Source organism: Bufo bufo, chromosome 8, assembly GCF_905171765.1.
Source record: "Bufo bufo chromosome 8, aBufBuf1.1, whole genome shotgun sequence".
NCBI classification, from domain to species: domain Eukaryota; kingdom Metazoa; phylum Chordata; class Amphibia; order Anura; family Bufonidae; genus Bufo; species Bufo bufo.
The window spans coordinates 12851299-12870307 of record NC_053396.1 but is presented as its reverse complement, the minus strand read 5'-3'; the positions used below and the strand labels follow the sequence as shown (position 1 = coordinate 12870307).

The 19009-nt window shown below is 45.2% G+C and overlaps 1 protein-coding gene across 2 annotated transcripts in view; it reads left to right on the top strand.

Annotated features, from left to right (window-relative positions):
- The window catches only part of KCND1 (potassium voltage-gated channel subfamily D member 1), a 44027-nt gene that overhangs the window by 3405 nt on the left and 21613 nt on the right, over positions 1-19009 (top strand). For both annotated transcript variants that reach the window (XM_040404770.1, XM_040404771.1), the window contains exon 2: positions 9994-11531. In XM_040404770.1, coding sequence (XP_040260704.1) covers positions 10417-11531 — 1115 coding nt within the window. In that variant the 5' untranslated portion in view covers positions 9994-10416. The remainder of the gene's footprint in view (positions 1-9993; positions 11532-19009) is intronic.

Genomic DNA, 19009 nt, shown 5'->3' with positions numbered 1-19009 from the left:
ATAGTGAGTGCAGCTCTGGAGTATAATACAGGATGTAACTCAGGATCAGTACAGGATCAGTAATGTATGTACACAGTGACTGCACCAGCAGAATAGTGAGTGCAGCTCTGGAGTATAATACAGGATGTAACTCAGGATCAGTACAGGATCAGTAATGTATGTACACAGTGACTGCACCAGCAGAATAGTGAGTGCAGCTCTGGAGTATAATACAGGATGTAACTCAGGATCAGTACAGGATCAGTAATGTAATGTATGTACACAGTGACTGCACCAGCAGAATAGTGAGTGCAGCTCTGGAGTATAATACAGGATGTAACTCAGGATCAGTACAGGATAAGTAATGTATGTACACAGTGACCACACCAGCAGAATAGTGAGTGCAGCTCTGGAGTAAATACAGGATGTAACTCAGGATCAGTACAGGATAAGTAATGTATGTACACAGTGACTGCACCAGCAGAATAGTGAATGCAGCTCTGGAGTATAATACAGGATGTAACTCAGGATCAGTACAGGATCAGTAATGTATGTACACAGTGACTGCACCAGCAGAATAGTGAGTGCAGCTCTGGAGTATAATACAGGATGTAACTCAGGATCAGTACAGGATCAGTAATGTAATGTATGTACACAGTGACTGCACCAGCAGAATAGTGAGTGCAGCTCTGGCGTATAATACAGGATGTAACTCAGGATCAGTATAGGATAAGTAATGTTATGTATGTACACAGTGACAGCACCAGCAGAATAGTGAGTGCAGCTCTGGAGTATAATACAGGATGTAACTCAGGATCAGTATAGGATAAGTAATGTTATGTATGTACACAGTGACAGCACCAGCAGAATAGTGAGTGCAGCTCTGGAGTATAATGCAGGGTGTAACTCAGGATCAGTACAGGATCAGTAATGTAATGTATGTACACAGTGACTGCACCAGCAGAATAGTGAGTGCCAGCTCTGGAGTATAATACAGGATGTAACTCAGGATCAGTACAGGATAAGTAATGTAATGTACACAGTGACTTCACCAGCAGAATAGTGAGTGCAGCTCTGGAGTATGATACAGGATGTAACTCAGGGTCAGTACAGGATATGTAATGTATGTACACAGTGACTGCACCAGCAGAATAGTGAGTGCAGCTCTGGAGTATAATACAGGATGTAACTCAGGATCAGTACAGGATCAGTAATGTATGTACACAGTGACTGCACCAGCAGAATAGTGAGTGCAGCTCTGGAGTATAATACAGGATGTAACTCAGGATCAGTACAGGATCAGTAATGTAATGTATGTACACAGTGACTGCACCAGCAGAATAGTGAGTGCAGCTCTGGCGTATAATACAGGATGTAACTCAGGATCAGTATAGGATAAGTAATGTTATGTATGTACACAGTGACAGCACCAGCAGAATAGTGAGTGCAGCTCTGGAGTATAATGCAGGGTGTAACTCAGGATCAGTACAGGATAAGTAATGTAATGTATGTACACAGTGACTGCACCAGCAGAATAGTAAGTGCAGCTCTGGAGTATAATACAGGATGTAACTCAGGATCAGTACAGGATAAGTAATGTATGTACACAGTGACTGCACCAGCAGAATAGTGAGTGCAGCTCTGGAGTATAATACAGGATGTAACTCAGGATCAGTACAGGATATGTAATGTATGTACACAGTGACTGCACCAGCAGAATAGTGAGTGCAGCTCTGGAGTATAATACAGGATGTAACTCAGGATCAGTACAGGATAAGTAATGTAATGTATGTACACAGTGACTGTACCAGCAGAATAGTAAATGCAGCTCTGGGGTATAATACAGGATGTAACTCAGGATCAGTACAGGATAAGTAATGAGGAACAGAAGTATTTGAACACCCCGCGATTTTGCAAGTTCTCCCACTTAGAAATCATGGAGGGGTCTGACATTCACATTATAGGGGTATTCCCATCTGAGATACAGAATAAAATAAATAAAAAAATCAGGAAATCACATTGTATGATTTTTAAAGAATCTCTTTGTCTTGCACTGCTGAACATTAGTATTTGAACACCTGAGAAAATCTGTGTTAATATTTGGTACAGAAGCCATTGTTTGCAATTCCAGAGGTCAGACGTTTCCTGCAGTTCTTGACCAGGTTTGCACACACTGCATCAGGGGTTTCGTCCCACTCCTCCACACAGATCTCCTCTAGATCTGTCAGGTTTCGGGGCTGTCGCTGAGCAACACAGAGTTTCAGCTCCCTCCAAAGATGTTCTATTGGATTTAGGTCTGGAGACTGGCTAGGCCACTCCAGAACCTGGATATGCTTCTTACGGAGCCGCTCCTTGGTTATCCTGCTGTGTGCTTTGGGTCGTTGTCATGTTGGAAGACCCAGCCACGACCCATCTTCAATGCTCTGACTGAGGGAAGGAGTTTGTTGCTCAAAACCTCACAATAAATGGCCCCATTCTTCCTCTCCTTAATACTGTGCAGTCGTCCTGTCCACTTCGCAGAAAAGCACCCCCAAAGCATGATGTTACCCCCCCCCCCCATGCTTCACAGTAGGGATGGTGTTCTTGGGATGCAACTCATCCTTCTTTTTCCTCCAAACACGAGTGAAGTTTAGACCATAAAGTTCTACTTTGGTCTCATCTGACCACATGACTTTTTCCCATGCCTCCTCTGGATCGTCCAGATGGTCATTGGCAAACTTCAGACGGGCCTGGACATGTGATGGCTTGAGCAGGGGAACCTTCCGTGCAATGCATGATCTGAAACCTTGACGGCGTAGTGTTCTACCGACTGTGACCTTTGAAACTGTGGTCCCAGCTCTCTTCACGTCATTGACCAGCTCCTCCCTTGTAGTTCTGGGCTGATTCCTCACCTTTCTTATCATCAGTGATACCCCACGAGGTGAGATCTTCATGGAGCCCCAGTCCGAGGGAGACTGACAGTCGTCTTCAGCCTCTTCCATTTTCTAACAATTGCTCCAACAGTTGATCTATTTTCACCAAGCTGCTTGGCAATTGCCTTGTAGCCCTTTCCAGCCTTGTGGAGGTCCACAATTGTATCTCTGGTGTCTTTTGACAGCTCTTTGGTCTTGCCCATGGTAGTAGTTGAAGTCTGACTGACTGTGGGGTGGACAGGGGTCTTTAAAGAGCTCAGACGGGTGCTACTAGGTTAGATTAATGAGTGGAGTAGAGGTGGACTTTTTAAAGGCACAGTAACAGGTCTTTGAGAGCCAGAATTCTTGCTGTTTCTCAGGTGTTCAAATAGTAATGTTCAGCCGTGCAAGACAAAGAAATTCTTTAAAAATCATACAATGTGATTTCCCAATTTTTTTTTTTTATTCTGTCTCTCTGAGTGGGAATGCACCTACAATGGGAATTTCAGACCCCTCCATGATTTCTAAGTGGGAGAACTTGCAAAATCACAGGGTGTTCAAATACTTCTGTTCCTCACTGTATGTACACAGTGACTCCACCAGCAGAATAGTGAGTGCAGCTCTGGAGAATAAGGCAGGATGTAAAACAGAAAATCAAACTCCAACACGTGTCCACAATGATTTTACCGCTGCAGGTCCCAGGAGTGAAGTGGGCTCAGTTCACAAAGTCCATATGCGTTTTTATAGGACCGCGCCACTAACTCCTTTTCTTCTGAGTCGAACCATTCACTCATATAAGTACACATAGAGCATCAGATTTTCCAATTATCCTCCTCCCAACAACAGCTCCTGCGAAACAAGCCGCACTTATAGTGAAGCACTGGAAACGCTTCTCACACGCGCTTATAGCTGGTGTACTCACAAGTACAGGTGGGAGTCAGGCACATCAAACCAGTATATTCATCTAAAATTCCTCCGAATATATCTCTTCAATGGCTGTTCTCTAGGGCATAAAACACTCCAATAGCGAAAAACCGCTGTTTACTTTTTTTTTTGAAATCCTTGTAATATACTCACAAGGATAAGTTAATATAAAACTGATAAAACAATTCACAGCAATGTGCTCCTGCCCGACCCCGGTTTCGCTCCAAGCTTCATCAGGCCCTGCATTCACAGTGCTTCACTATCAGTGCGGCTTATAATACAGGATGTAACTGCACCAGCAGAATAGTGAGCGAAGCTCTGGAGTATAATGCAGGATGTAACTCAGGATCAGTACAGGATAAGTAATGTATGTACACAGTGACTGCACCAGCAGAATAGTGAGCGCAGCTCTGGAGTATAATACAGGATGTAACTCAGGATCAGTACAGGATAAGTAATGTAATGTATGTACACAGTGACTGCACCAGCAGAATAGTGAGTGCAGCTCTGGAGTATAATGCAGGATGTAACTCAGGATCAGTACAGGATAAGTAATGTAATGTATGTACACAGTGACTGCACCAGCAGAATAGTGAGTGCAGCTCTGGAGTATAATGCAGGATGTAACTCAGGATCAGTACAGGATAAGTAATGTAATGTATGTTCACAGTGACTGCACCAGCAGAATAGTGAGTGCAGCTCTGGATTATAATACAGGATGTAACTCAGGATCAGTACAGGATAAGTAATGTATGTACACAGTGACTGCACCAGCAGAATAGTGAGTGCAGCTCTGGATTATAATACAGGATGTAACTCAGGATCAGTACAGGATAAGTAATGTGATGTATGTACACAGTGACTGAAGAACTGCACCTCGTCTACCGCAAAAACACATTTCTCTAATTTTGCGAACAATTTATTATCCCTTACAATCTAACGTGATCCTGATGTGTCTTCATGTCAGGAGAATAAATAAGAATGTCATCCAAATACACGACCACAAACCTCCCCACCAGGTGATGAAAGATGTCATTCACAAAATGTTGAAAGACCGCCGGGGCATTGGTCAACCCGAAAAGGCATGACCAGGTTCTCAAAGTGCCCCTCAGGAGTATTAAAAGCCGTCTTCCATTCATCTCCTTCCTTGATTCTAACCAAATTATATGCCCCCCCAACATGGAGAACACCTTGGCACCAATAATCTGGTTAAACAAATCAGGAATCAAAGGAAGAGGGTAAGGATCACGGATAGTAATCTGATTGAGTTCACGGAAATCCAGACATGGCCGAAGACCTCCATCTTTTTTTTTGCAGCCACTGGAGACTTGGAAGGTCTTATGTGCCCTTTCTTCAAACTCTCGGCAATATATTCTCTCATGGCCTTTCAGGTTCAGAAAGATTATACAACCTAGATTTAGGCAATTTAGCCTTGGGAATAAGATTGACAGTACAATCATATTCCCGATGGGAAGGTTAATCCTGACATCCACTCTCAGAAAACACATCGGCAAACTCGGATATAAAATAGGGTACAACCTTGGTAGTAACCACAGAAAAGGATGTATTTTTAAACAGGGTTCATCCCCAGGTATAAGCTCAGGAGTCTCTTCACCCAAAGAGTCAAAGGAATAGGGTACTTTATGTAATAGAAAGTCCTGAGAGAGCGGGCCCTTAGATCTCTCAGGCATCAATCAATACGTACAGCCAAAGACATAGCGGCTTCCAAAGACTCAGGATTCTCATGAAAGGTCAAAGCGTCCTTCAGCCTCTCAGATAATCCCTGACAAAACTGGCTACGGAGAGCCGGATCGTTCCACTCAGTATCCGTAGCCCACCTCCTAAATTCTGAACAATAGATCTCCGCCAAACGCTCTCCCTGACGCAGGCCGCGTAATTCAGTCTCGGCCAGGGAGGTTCGGTGTTGGGTCATCATAGATGAGACCTAAAATGCATCTACTGATTGGAGAGACTGTGATCCGGTCGGAAGAGAAATCCCCAAGACTGGGAGTCCCCTTTAAGCAACAAAATAATCACACCCACTCTCTGGAGTGTGGACGCAACTTAAAGTACCATTTGCACGCTTCCCTGAACCGAATAAAATTATCACTCCCCCCGAGAATCTATCCGGGAGAGCAACTTTAGGTTCACGACAGGTCAAGCGGAGGTCAGCTACCTCCAGAGACATCCCCTGTAGCTGTCCGGTCAGTGCAGCGATAACATCCATGGCTGAACTGACACAGACAGCAAAATTACGGTTATTCTGCGGTTTATAATGTCACGACCAGTGTGGGGGGAAACTCCACACTGATCACAGGAGGGAAGGGGAACAGTAACTGGGCCTGGAAACTAGGGAAGGAACAGGACAACCCTAATCCGGGCCCTGACTACCTATCAATATGAATAGACCTTGAAGGTAGGAATATTCATAAGCAGGATACCTAGGCCCTTATATCCCTATAAGGCCCTGGAATGAGGTTAGGACCAGAGACAACCCATTCCTCCCCAGATGGACGAAAGGAAGTCTCTGTCTCAGGCCCAGATGTACACGGTGACTGCACCAGCAGAATAGTGAGTGCAGCTCTGGAGTATAATACAGGATGTAACCCAAGATCAGTACAGGATAAGTAATGTATGTACACAGTAACTCCACCAGCAGAATAGTAAGTGCAGCTCTGGAGTATAATACAGGATGTAACTCAGCATCAGTACAGATAAGTAATGTATGTACACAGTGACTGCACCAGCAGAATAGTGAGTGCAGCTCTGGAGTAAATACAGGATGTAACTGAGGATCAGTACAGGATAAGTAATGTATGTACACAGTGACTGCACCAGCAGAATAGTGGGTGCAGCTCTGGAGTATAATACAAGATGTAACTCAGGATCAGTACAGGATAAGTAATGTATGTACACAGTGACTGCACCAGCAGAATAGTGAGTGCAGCTCTGGAGTATAACACAGGATGTAACTCAGGATCAGTACAGGATAGGTAATGTGATGTATGTACACAGCGACTGCACTAGCAGAATAGTGAGTGCAGCTCTGGAGTATAACACAGGATGTAGCTCAGGATCAGTACAGGATAGGTAATGTGATGTATGTACACAGCGACTGCACCAGCAGAATAGTGAGTGCAGCTCTGGAGTATAACACAGGATGTAACTCAGGATCAGTACAGGATAGGTAATGTGATGTATGTACACAGCGACTGCACCAGCAGAATAGTGAGTGCAGCTCTGGAGTATAACACAGGATGTAACTCAGGATCAGTACAGGATAGGTAATGTGATGTATGTACACAGTGACTGCACCAGCAGAATAGTGAGTGCAGCTCTGGAGTATAACACAGGATGTAACTCAGGATCAGTACAGGATAGGTAATGTGATGTATGTACACAGTGACTGAACTTTTTTTTTATCAATAGATAAACTATAAAAAGGTGTCCATGCCCATTGCTTAAGGACTTGAGACTTACAGTAACATGGTAAATATACATTTAGGAAGAGAATCCCTTTAAGGAAGGAGTGCTCGTCATTAAGTCCTCTGACAGACACGTAATTTGGGCGGCTAATACACGTCTCATGCCCATTTAATTGCACATTTACAGCCACAATGGAGTCAGACCCAGCTCCACTGTCAATCACCGGCACGATGAATGGGGTGACCTCATGTCCTCCATTAAGTACTTCTCTTGACCTATGAAAGCTCAGTATTCTCCCAGCCCATTAGGATGTCAGGATTTTGAGAAACGACGTTGCAAGATTTTTTTTTTATCTGTTCCATACATCTTCTGTGATTCTTTCTACTTTTTGGAGGCCGACCAACAATCTTCATTGCTTTTTTGTTTTTGTTTTGCGCTTATTTTTTATTTTAGGTCGTTCTCTTTTACTGTCAATATAATTTCCCTCCTACGCTTTCTGTGTCTGGAGCCCATGGCGCACTTTGTGGCCAGAAACAAAAGGGGGACTCCAATCATTAACTGGCGTTAGCATTTGGAATTGCATAAGTGCAAAAGCCCTGACTTATACTGAAATAGTCCCCTTTACGGTTTTAAAGTGGTGGTCCTACAAAAAAAAAAATCTACATTTTTGAAACACCTAAATTTAAAATGTTAAATGTATTTGTAAATTTAATTTAGACCCTGGGTTATTCAATACAATGTACCGTATATCTTTATAGCGCCACCTGTTTGTTCTTTACCTTATTGCCGTGTCCACCTCAGTAACATTGCTGAGGTGGTCGCACATGCTCAGTTCCATCCTTCAGCTTTCATCAGCCATATTTTCTGTGACAGTTACCGCAGAAAGGACACAGCACTTGAGCTGTGATATTGAGAGAGCTGCAGAAGAAAGGACACACTCACTGAGCTGTTATAAGGAGAGAGCTCCAGCAGAAAGTACACACCCCCTTAACTGTGATAGGGAGAGAGCTGCACACAAGGGCGTAATGGGAAGCAACTGCTTTGGGGCCCAGACGCAGAAGGGGCCCACCCAGGAGGAGGACTAAAAGATTTTATTGTCAGAGCCCCCTCAACAGTATTATAAAATGACATTATATACAGTGATACTGTGGGGGTTGCACTGGAGGAGGGGGTTGCAAAGAAGTTGCTGGGGTGAGGGGGTCCCCGTTCACAAACTTGCTGTAGGGCCCAGTCATTTCTAGCCACGCCACTGGCTGCACGGAAAGGACAGGCTCCCTGAGCTGTTATACGGAGAAAGCTGCAGCCGAAAGGACACGACCGCAGAGAAAGGACATGCTCCCTGATGTGCCAGGTTGAAATAAATCTAGCAGAGCGGTTGGAGCAATGAACGGGGAGATCTGTAGAGCCATGTGAGGAACAGGGCCGGTTCTAGCTTTCTTAAAAAAGATATTTTTGCACTATATTATCAATTTTTTACATTAATCATAGGATAAATCCTTTAAGGGAAGTCATAGAAATAAGGGAATTACTAAAACGTACTACTATAGATCGTATACAGTATCTACAAAGAAACTGTAGTCCGCTTTTTTTAAAAATTTTTAAAAGGAACACTCCAGGGAACACTGATCCAAAGTGGACGGAGCATGACACAGAGATTCCCTCAGGACTGATTAATTCTGTTTAAAGTGGAGTCCACTTTGGTTGCTCAGGATCCTGAGTGACAGTCCCTCCCCAGGGGGACAGCTCCTAGACAGCAGCGGGCTCTATTGGAAGGGAATTAGTCAGATGACGGATAGTAAAGAGAGTAGTCCTTTTCCTCAGATTTGAACTCAACGAGAATGAAAATTAAATGATGTAATGTCTAGTATTGGATTGCGACAGTGACATCTTGGGGAGTTTTCAGGCCTACTGCATTCCTCATGGACTCCGATGTGGGGTTCGTGTATCTTAACCAAGGGTGGGGTAGCGGCCGAGGGTTCATAGCCAAAAGGGTCTTCAAAGTCAGTGCTCATCACAGACAACTCCTTTGTACCACCATTCCGAGGGGTCCAGTTCCCAGAACGCTCAGCAAACAGACGATTCCTGAAAGCCATGGCCAACCATACTCAGAATGGTCCTCCACATGGGAAATGTAGTAATGCATGCTGGCCATGGACAGCTAAAATCCACCTGAGTGTGGAGGGACCACCTAGCAGGAAGTATGGACAGGTGGTTTTCCAGTATGGTTTTTGATAAAGGTCAAGTGCTGTACCTTCTAAATATTTCATAAAAATGACAAGATTTTATGACCATATATTAGCCAGGGGATAGGATGACCATGTATTGGTGGAGGTACAGAGTCCTGAAGACTTTTTTAAGATAAAGGTAATAGAAACCACCTGCCCTAAGGTTTTGTGTATTGGGAGGACTTGAATGGTCTATAGCTGGTATTCATTGGCAGTAAGAGGTCTAAGTCATGATGTCCACTTATGGGTCATGGAGTTAGTCTCATAAGATTAAGAGCTCTATGCTACGATGACCATGTATTGGTGGAGATACAGAGTCCTCAAGACTCTTTTAAGGTGGAGGTGATAGGAACCTCTCCTAAGGTTTTGTGTATTGGGAGGACTATGGTCTATGGCTGGTATCCATTCGCAGTAGTAAGAGGTCTAATGTCCACTAATGTGTCATGAAGTTAGTTTGCTAGGATTGGGAGAAGGTATTTAACACAAATAAGACTTTATTTTCTTCCTTACGTCTTATATATTCAAAAATTTTCTTAATCTGCCAACAGAAAAAGAATATATTGGAAAGAAATCTAATTACAGATTGTGTGGGAGAAGAACACAGGAAGAATCTGTAGAATGCAGTCAGAGAATCCAAGAGCGAGAATTTGGAAAACAAAATAGCAATACGGCCGACAACTATGGTGTACTATGACCTGACTAAACCTCCAGCGCAGCTGTGGATCTAGACCTTCAACTCAAGCCCACATGTTCCCCGCCTTGTCTTACTGAAACTGGAATCTCTAGAGAAGTATTGCTGGGCCGAGGTCACCATCTTTGATTCTCCCTCATATCTGCCTTCTTGGACTTGCACTAAAATACCAAAATTCTTCAACGTCCCTCTGGTTCCTTAAGGCAGGTCCACTTTTTCATGGTCACATACTGGATCCAAACACTGGACTTGTGGCCACTGAAGACTTAGCCACTGAACTATGGCGGCTGGAGTGGCAACATGGCTTCCCTTCGCTCGAGCAGCAGCGGTGGGATGGCTTCCTCTTGCGAAGAGGCCAATGCCCAAGCCTCCAAGCGACAAGAGAAAAAGAAGCGACGAAATACTGGTGGTGAACGTCAGTGGTAGGAAATTCCAGACGTGGAAAAATACGTTGGACCGCTACCCGGACACTTTGTTAGGAAGCACTGAGAAGGAATTCTTTTTCAACCAGGAGACACAGGAATATTTTTTTGACCGGGATCCAGAGATGTTTAGGCACATTCTCAACTTCTACCGAACAGGCAAGCTACATTATCCACGCCATGAGTGTATCCAAGCCTATGATGAAGAGCTGTCATTCTATGGTATCATACCGGAGATCATCGGAGATTGTTGTCTAGAAGAATATCGCGACCGTAAAAAAGAGAACCTGGAGAGACTCGCGGAGGATACGGAAGCAGAAACGGCTAATGATACCCCTCTACCCCCTGACAGTACCTTCCGACAAAGACTGTGGAGGGCCTTTGAAAACCCTCACACCAGCACTATGGCTCTTGTTTTCTATTACGTCACGGGTTTCTTCATTGCCGTCTCAGTGATCGCAAACGTGGTGGAAACGGTGCCTTGTCGTCCACCACCTGGGCGCCTTAAGGATCTGCCTTGTGGGGAAAAATACATGACAGCCTTTGACTGCATGGATACGGCCTGTGTCCTCATCTTCACCTTCGAGTACCTTATGAGACTCTTTGCAGCCCCAAGTCGTTGTAAGTTCATGCGTAGTGTCATGAGTATCATTGACGTGGTGGCCATCATGCCCTACTACATACAGCTGGTCATGCCGGAGAACGATAATGTAAGCGGTGCCTTTGTCACGTTACGTGTTTTCCGAGTCTTCCGCATCTTCAAGTTCTCCCGACACTCCCAAGGACTACGGATTCTCGGGTACACCTTGAAGAGCTGCGCCTCCGAGCTCGGCTTTCTCCTTTTCTCCTTGACCATGGCCATCATCATCTTCGCCACTGTGATGTTCTATGCAGAGAAGGGAACGAGCAAGACAAAGTTCACTAGCATTCCGTCGTCCTTCTGGTACACTATTGTTACCATGACAACGCTGGGGTGAGTCACGTGATCTCTTATCCGCGATGGATTGTTGCTATGGTGACCCACTGCTTAAAGGGTTAGTACAGGATTGGAAAAACATGGCTGCTTTCTTCCAAAAACAGCACCATGCCTGTCCCTGGGTTGTGGCAGGCATTGCAGCTTGGCTTTAAATGAAGGGAGTTGAGCTGCAGTACCACGTACAACCTGCAGACAAGTGTGATGCTGTTTTTGCATAGGTCTTAACAGTCCCTGCAAATTCAATGTGTCATGGGATGAAAATGCCCCACCTTGCACTTGGTTTGGGACAAATAGGCCTCACCTCGGGAACATCCAGAAACTGTGTGACACCTCCCATTTATGGGTGGGCTTACCTAAGCTGCACCCATTTTTGGCTTTGGATAAATCTGCCAGGACCACCCATAGTCGGCAACAGTCCAGAATTTGCATGGACTACCTCTGAAAACTAGCGACAATCCTTGCAAATTTGGGACAGTTGCCAACTATGGGTGGTTTTGGGGGCTTTACTTGGGGTGGGGCTTACATGCCCTAAATTTACCAACTGCTAAGTATATTTTCGGAAGGAAGCTGCCATGATTTTTTTGATCATGGACAACCCCTTTGTTCATTTGATAAAGAAACGGCGACTATGACATGTTTTTCAGAAGACCTTTAGCCCCGAAAGCGCCCCAAACCGCCATGGAACGCCTACTGTTGAGTTGGGTTGGCCCAGACCCTGCCCCTTTTCCTATCCAGCTCCCAGGATTGTCCCAGCAAAGCTAGGCCTGTTGCTATGTATGGATCCGCCATAGCAACCAATCACAGCGCAGCTTTCATTTGGAATAGCACTCTTCAGAATTGAAAGCTGTGCTGTGATTGGTTGCTATGGGCACTGAAGTTAAAACATGACTGATCCAAAACAAGACTGGTTGCTAAGGATGCTCAGCCTGACAACCCCATGATAGTTGTTAGTCAGTATGCCCTTAGCAACCGGCCTACCTCAAGTGACGCAGCTCTTCAGCTCCCAGCTGGCACTGTGCTGGCAGCTGACAAGGGGGAAGGCAGCTTGGCAGTAGTCATACCGCGCCATTTCCCACCTCAGCCTGCATTATTGATTAGCTGCTTCTAAAAATACATGTGGGTGAGGAACCTCTTTAAGATGCCTTCAAAGGGGAGGCTCAAGGACCCAGCAGTCACATCACCTCCCTGTATTCACCTACATTGCTTTCTGTACACCAAAGATGGAGGATGGGAGCGTTACATATATCATAGCGACAGCAGTATGTATTATACATGATCCGGGTTGGGTCACGTGAGACATGGACACGTATGGCGAATGCGGGGAGTTCAGGAGCCGTCATCTTCTGCTCACATCCCCGCCGCCAGAACAATGGTGGCTGTGGGTTAACTACAGCGGTAATCATACGCTGGCAGGATGATGGCGGTAAGAAAGGCGGGCGGTAATCTCTGGAATGTCCTCTGACTGTAATCTGCAGAGGCGAATTACAGAGATCTGAGGTTCTGGAGGTAAAGGAAGGGTTAATAACTTCAATGAGAATGTAATGAAAGAGTCACCTATATACTCCATAGATAATTCTATATACAGTATTATACTGTCCTATATACTCCATAGATAATTCTATATACAGTATTATACTGTCCTATATACTCCATAGATAATTCTATATACAGGATTATACTGTCCTGTATACTCCATAGATAATTCTATATACAGTATTATACTGTCCTATATACTCCATAGATAATTCTATATACAGGATTATACTGTCCTATATACTCCATAGATAATTCTATATACAGTATTATACTGTCCTATATACTCCATAGATAATTCTATATACAGGATTATACTGTCCTGTATACTCCATAGATAATTCTATATACAGGATTATACTGTCCTATATACTCCATAGATAATTCTATATACAGTATTATACTGTCCTGTATACTCCATAGATAATTCTATATACAGGATTATACTGTCCTATATACTCCATAGATAATTCTATATACAGTATTATACTGTCCTATATACTCCATAGATAATTCTATATGCAGGATTATACTGTCCTATATACTCCATAGATAATTCTATATACAGGATTATACTGTCCTGTATACTCCATAGATAATTCTATATACAGGATTATACTGTCCTATATACTCCATAGATAATTCTATATACAGGATTATACTGTCCTATATACTCCATAGATAATTCTATATAGTAGAAAATTGGTACCTGGAATTTTACTTTCCTTGAGTCCGAAGGCAGCACAGAATGGGTTAACGTCGACCTCTTTTAGTTTCATAGGACCGCCCACCTAGATTTAAACAATCAAACAATTAGTCAATCACATAATTAGTACACCTATAAGGTCTGGTGAATAGCAACTGCCCCTTGTATTAAAAAATAGATCCACACAGTTGCAGAACAAAAAATAGAATTTATTTAGGGAGGGTAAGCCTGTGCTGCCTTCGGACTCAAGGAAAGTAAAATTCCAGGTACCAATTTTCTACTTTCCCTTATCGTCCTCGGCAGCACAGAATGGGATTTTTATAGATTCCAAAGGGGGGGATTATACTGAAGCTGAACTTAGAATGCCTGTGCCAAAGGCTGAGCTCCTGGACTCGATGTCAAGGCGATAATGCTTTGCGAAGGTGGAAGGAGTGGACCAGGAGGCTGCGCTGCAGATTTCTTGTATAGACACCTGCCCATATTCCGCCCAAGAGGCTGCTGTCGATCTCGTGGAATGAGCCTTGATGGAAAGTGGTGGAGTTTCCCCCTCTAACAAGTAGGTTTCTGTGATGGTGTTCTTTATCCACCGGGCGAGTGAATCCTTGGATGGCGTTCGCCCTCTTCTCGGTCCAGAATAAAGCAGAAAAAGACTTTCGTCTAAACGGAACTCTTCCGTTCTTCGCAAATAGGTTTCTACTGCTCTTTTCACATCCAGCATATGTAATTGCTCCTGTTCTTCATCCGCCGGATTTGGGAAGAATGTAGGCAAGAAGGTTTCCCTATTAATATTCATAGTGGAAGGAACCTTTGGTTGAAAGGAAGGTATGGTTCTAATCAATATCCCATCAGGAAGGATTCGAATATATGGATGTCTGGATGATAGAGCTCGTAGTTCCCCCAATCTTTTCGCCGAAGTAATGGCTACAAGAAACAGAACTTTGCAGGAGAGATATCTGATGTCCACCTGTTCCAACGGTTCAAAGGGTGGTCTTGTGAGTCCCCTTAGTACTAGGGATAAGTCCCACACAGGAAAGGGTTCGTGAATCACCGGTCTTAGCCTCTTCAAGGCCTTGAAGAATCTGACTATCAGAGGATGGAACAGATATTTATTCTCTGTCAAGATATTAATGGCAGTCATCTGGGATTTTAAGGTATTCGGCTTCAAGCCCATATCAAATCCTTCTTGAAGGAACTGAAGAATACTGGAGATGTTTATTTCCGTATATCCTTTTCCCGACAACCAAGACCGGAATTTTCCTAATACTTTGGTATATTTCACATTGGTAGAACGCTTGCGGGAATTCATTAGTGTGTCAATGACCGAAGCTGGTAGGCCCTCTTCCTCTAATCTGCTTCTCTCAACATCCAGGCCGTGAGGTGTAACCTGTCTAGGTTCTGATGGAATAGACCCTGCTGGAGGAGAAGGTCGGGGGCACATGGAAGCTTCCAATAGTTCCCTTCGGACAGTTGGAGAAGAAGAGGAAACCATGACCTCCGGGGCCAAAATGGTGCTATTAATATTACTTTGGGTCTTTCTACCGCAATCTTCTGTAGAACCCTCGGTATGAGGGGTGCCGGTGGAAATAAGTAGACAAATAGGCGACTCCAAGACATCGAGAAGGCGTCTACCACTGTCGGCCTGTCGTGTTTGCTCAGGGAACAGAACTTCTGGAGTTTCCGATTTTGTCTGGAGGCCATCAGATCCCAGGTTGGACAACCCCATCTGGCTATGATTTGCTTGAAGTAAATCGGATTCAAACCCCACTCGCTCGGACTGATTGTCATCCGACTCAGACGATCCGCTTGTATATTGTAACAGCCTCTTATATGAATCGCTCTTAATTGCGAAAGATGCGATTCTGCCCAGGTGAAAATCCGTTTGCATAATTTCATCAAGGACGGGCTCCTCGTTCCTCCCTGTTTGTTCAGGTAGAACACAGTGGAGAGGTTGTCTGAGCGAACCAGCACCGATTTTCCTTCCAGGAGAGTTTGAAAATGGACTAGCGATTCCAGAACAGCCTTCATTTCCTTGAAGTTCGAGGACTGTCGCACATCCTGGGGAGACCATTTCCCTTGGATCCATCTGTTCTGCACATGAGCTCCCCAGCCTCTGGCTGAGGCATCCGTGGTCATTATTATCGGTGACAGATACTGAAAAGATTTCCCTACTGTGAGCTTTTCCGTCTGTAACCACCAGTTCAGACTCTGAATAACGGAAGGCCTCAGGCTGATTCTTCTTTCCAAATCGCAATGATTGGTGCGTCTTGCCTGTATCATATTCCATTGAAGGTCTCGCATATGGATCTTCGCCCAGGGGACCGCATCTATGGTAGAAGTCAGATGACCCAAGGTCTTCATCACTCTGCGTACGGATGGCTTGTGAATGGATCTCAAGGTTCTCACTTCCTCTCTGATCTTCTGACCCTTGTCTGAAGGAAGGAACACTTTCATGCAGCGGGTGTCTATCACCATCCCCAAGAATCTTTTCGACGTCGTTGGGGAGAGCTGAGATTTCTTCCAACTCATTATGAAACCGAGGGACTGGAGAAGCGAGATGACTGTACGGAGATGAAGTTGTAACTGTTCCTCCGTTGCTGCTGCCACTAGCCAGTCGTCGAGGTAAGGATAGACTTGAATGGCCTGTAAGCGTAGATGCACTGCTGCCACCACTGATATTTTGGTAAAAATCCTGGGTGCGGACGTCAGCCCGAAGGGCAACGCTGTGAATTGAAAGTGCAGGATCCTCCCTGCTCTTCTGACGGCCACTCTTAGGAATTTCCTTGAGGACGATCTTATGGGCACATGCAGGTAGGCGTCCTCCAAGTCCAGGGAGGCCATGAACTGATCTCGCTGAAGAGTGGACACCACCGATCTTAATGTTTCCATCTTGAAATGGATTTTTCTCAGAAAATGATTTAAGTATCTGAGGTCTATAACGAGACGCCAATCCCCGCTTGCTTTTGGGACTAGAAACAACCTGGAGTAGACTCCCTTTTTTTCTTGACCTCTTGGTACCCGTTCTAAAGCTCCTTTCTTTAGAAATTGGTCCACCAGGTGATCTATACGAGGGTCTTCTCTTTGAAACAGAAATCTGCTTCTTGGCTGATGAAGAAACTCTAGCGAGTATCCGTCCCTTATTAGATCCAGAACCCATTTGTCTGTAGTGATTCTCTCCCAGTTGTTGTAGAAGTAGGATAAGCGACCTCCTACAGACCGGCTTTCGACGTCAGAAATCAGCCTTGGAGTTTTTACTGATGTCTTCCTTTCCTCTTGCTTTTTCAGCAGAACTGGGAAGGACTCTTCTGTCTGACCGGCCTCTGCTAGATCGCCCACGATAGCCTGTTCTGCGGTAAGGCTGCCTACCAAAGGGACGAAAAATCCTTGGACGATTCTTGGTTTTAAACTGAGGGAACTTCAGAGATTTTTCATCCGAATTGGCTTCTAACAGCTTGTCTAGCTGAGAGCCGAACAGTCTCCCAGGCTCAAAGGGTAGAGCGCAGAGGTTGGTCTTTGAGGCAACATCTCCTGCCCATAGCTTGAGCCACAAAGTCCTTCTTATTGAATTTGAGAGGGCCATATCTTTAGCCAGGAATCTCAGCGAATCCACTGGAAAGTCGCACAAAAACTCAGCGGCCATTTTAAGGGACGGCAGTTGAAGGAGCAGGTCTTCTCTGGAGACTCCGTCCTCGATGTCCCTTCCTAGGTGACTTAGCCAGATTCTGAGGGCTCGAGCCACTGGTACTGCGGCCATGGCTGCCTTACTTAAGGTGGCCAAGTAAGAATGCAGTCTCTTTAGCAAGTTATCTGCCTTTCTGTCCATCGGGTCCCTCAGCAGCGCGGAGTCATCTGCAGGAAAGAAGGACCTTTTAGCCAGCCTTGTTACCGCAGGATCAACTCTGGCGGGGACTTCCCAGCTTGAGGACTCAACGGAGTCGATCTTATAAACGGAACGGAATCTTGAGCCCGGATCTATTTTCCTCAGGGGACATTTACATTCCTTCTGGAATATGGAGTCCAGAACTGGATGGCTTGGAAGGACTGAAGCTTTTTTCTTTGGGAAATAGAAGAGACTCTCCTTGTCCTGTGCGGCAACAGGGTCTTCCTTAGTCTCCATTATTCCCTTTACATCTTTGATTAAGCGATTCGCATTTTTCCTATCAAAAAGGAAATTTTCCTCCATATTAGAGACTTCCCAATCCGAGCCTGAGTCTTCGCTCTCAGACGTCAGAGACTCGTCAGAGGATGAGGAGATAGGATCGCGCTTTCTCTTTTTGGATTTCTGTTTCTGCTTTGTCAGAAAAGACTTAAAGAGGCTCATTAGTCTTCTGGACTCTGCGTCAGACTCGTCATCAGGCTGAGTGCAGGAAGCGCAGATATTGGACTGTGAATCCTCCGGTAAGGGCTGAATACAGGAGATGCAGCGGGATTGCTTCCTCCTTGACTTTTTTGAACCAGCAGAAGATCTATGAGAATGGACAGAATCAGCCGCCATACAGTTGTCACAGTAGTCCTCTCGCTGTTCATCAGGTAGGGGCTGCTCACATGACAGGCAATATCTGTGTCTGTGCTTCTTAGACCTCTTTCTCACAGAACCAGGAAGCCCAGACATCTGGAACAGAGAAAAAAACAGACATATCATGAGCAAAACCAGCAAGGATCTCTGTCAGAAGGAACCCCAGCTGACACAATACCTTAAATTCACAGGAGCTCGGCTGCCAGGCACTTATGGCAGCTTGCTCCAGCCTGCATCCACCTTAAATATTTGAATTTGGCGCCCTGGACGCCGCCTGGTGACGTCAGCCGCTCCTGCGGCTTCCCATTGGCCCCAGAGGGCGCGCTGACTGATGACGTCAGACGCTGCCCGAACCCGGAAGTGCAGTGGCCTCCGATCCTAGACATGCTGGGGATGTTAATGCCGGGCGTCGGGCGCACACTGCGCGAATCATCGGCAGGGCAGCGGCTATCAGACCGCAAAGGAGACCTCCTGCCGGCGCGCACATCGTGGATGCGGCATAGTGCCAGCGCCAAGGACACACCCGTGGCACTGCTGGACACTTGGCCTGGAGCCTGGGACACACCCCACGGCATAGGTGGCCGATCTTCACCACACCAGACAGGTGGGCAGATTCCTCAGAAATGAGGACATAAAAAAAATACAAGGGGCAGTTGCTATTCACCAGACCTTATAGGTGTACTAATTATGTGATTGACTAATTGTTTGATTGTTTAAATCTAG